This window comes from Myotis brandtii, unplaced genomic scaffold, assembly GCF_000412655.1.
Source record: "Myotis brandtii unplaced genomic scaffold, ASM41265v1 scaffold691, whole genome shotgun sequence".
Lineage (NCBI taxonomy): Eukaryota > Metazoa > Chordata > Mammalia > Chiroptera > Vespertilionidae > Myotis > Myotis brandtii.
The window spans coordinates 220,654-222,551 of record NW_005370704.1 but is presented as its reverse complement, the minus strand read 5'-3'; the positions used below and the strand labels follow the sequence as shown (position 1 = coordinate 222,551).

The window sequence follows — 1,898 nt, the reverse complement described above, 5'->3', positions numbered from 1 at the left end:
GGGGGTGGGGGCAGGGCAGAAGCCCCTCCAGCCCTGGCCCCACCCCTCTCAGCCCACGGAGCCAGGGTCTTCACACTGTCCACAACTGGCTGAGAGTTAAAAGGGCCCCTCCCCGGGGCCGCTGGGGCAGTGGAGATGCAGGCGCCGCCTACGTGCGGTTCATGGTCTGGAAGATCCTGGAGATCTGCAGCATGACCGGCCCCGTCTCTGGGTCGTTCATCCACTGGGTGCTGTTCAGGGGGTTCTCGAGCATGTCCTCAAACGCTGTGGGGACAGAGCCAGGCGGAATGAGCAGCTGCCCCTCCACGCGCACACATGCACGCACACGCAATGTGTACACACTCATACGCACGTGCACACACACATGTGCACACACAATGTGTGCACACTCGCGCACACAACACGTGTGTACAATGTGTACACATGCATAAATGTGCACACACGAGCACACCCAACACACACACGTGCATGCGCTGGAGAAAATCTCCACAGCTGCTTAGTACAGACGCGGGCTGGGCACCCACCGAGACCCCCGGCCCCACCACACTGTCTGACCCGCTGCCACACCAGCAGCTCTGAGGTCAGAGGGCAGCGACCCAGCTCTGCAGGGAGCCCGGGCCTGTGTGCTCGCCGGACACCAAGTCTGGAAAGCAATTTGGCAACAGCTACCAGGAATCTTAAAAATAGTCAGGCCATGACTCAGTAATTCCAGTTCCAATCAGACTCGGAAAGGACTTACATATAAAGACATTGTTGCAAGTACGATAACATCACGTTGGAAAACTGTAAGTGCTCATCTCAGGAAGGTGACTTTAAAGAAACAGCACATTGACAATGCACCTGAGCAGCTCTTTAACATGAGAACTCTGACTTTCTAAAGTTTTGCAAAACTGTTTTCTCCAAAACCAGTGCCTCCAGCAAAAGCTCTGGGCCACAGCAGCCCTGGCCCCGGGAGATGGGTCAGACCCTGTCCCCCAGTGCTCTCGCGCGCTCCCCCCTCAAATCAATAAATGTGTTCTCAGGTTTAAAAAATAAAATAAAATTGTTTTAAAATATAAATAAGCAAAAGTATCAGGCAAGTCTGAACAGGAGCCTGAGGGAAGCCGTGTGCTGGGGCGCAGAGCCCGGCTCAGGTCCACGGACCTGGAGCCACAGAGTAAACCCTCGTGAGGTCGCACAGAGGGAAAGAGCAGCGAAACGGAGGTGCTTTCAGGGCTCCAAGCTCAGCACCCAGACTGGGGGAAGGGAGCTTCCTTAACCGACCAAGTATATCGTGAAAAATCACCAACGACCGGCGGCTGGTCGCAGCCTCAGACAGCCCTTCCGAAGAGGCTGGGAGAGCCAGGCCGAGTCCCTGCCAGGGGGGGAGCCGGAGGTGCTCCAGGGCAGAAGGACCAGGGCCTACACAGAGCACAGAGATGAGCTCAGCAAGACGCTCACCGAGGGCAGCACTGTGTACAGAGAAGCCCCGCCCCCTCTCGCACACCTTCCCGACCCTGGACCACAGGGCCTCCGTGTCATCAATGAGACACAGCCAACTGCACTGGACCCAGGACCTTCGTCCGTGGGAGTGAGGAAGGCGGGGCCGGTAAGACCAAGAGGAACTCCCGGGGGAACAAGGAGAACAACCCGCCAGAGAGAGAGGCCAAAACCGAGCCGACGGCCTTTCGGGGCCGAGGGCCTGGGAGTGCTGGCCTCCAGGGGGGCTCGGCCTTGAGGGTCAGGGAGACGGCCACGACCACAAGCACCTGGGCCTGCCGGGCGACCAGTGCCCTCCCATGTGCTGGGGAGCACGGGGTTCTGAGCACTGCACCCTCCTCCCGCAGCACACGCCCTGCACGCACACGCCCGGCCCTAGGTCCCTGCCCAGACCCCGCGTGTGTGCCCTGGTGGGGGGG

General features: G+C 59.3%; 1 protein-coding gene across 1 annotated transcript in view; it reads right to left on the bottom strand.

Annotated features, from left to right (window-relative positions):
* Positions 1-6: 6 nt before the first annotated feature.
* The window catches only part of UBAC1 (UBA domain containing 1), a 15,410-nt gene continuing 13,518 nt past the window's right edge, over positions 7-1,898 (bottom strand). The window contains exon 11 of the mRNA XM_014529662.1: positions 7-264. Coding sequence (XP_014385148.1) covers positions 149-264 — 116 coding nt within the window. The 3' untranslated portion in view covers positions 7-148. The remainder of the gene's footprint in view (positions 265-1,898) is intronic.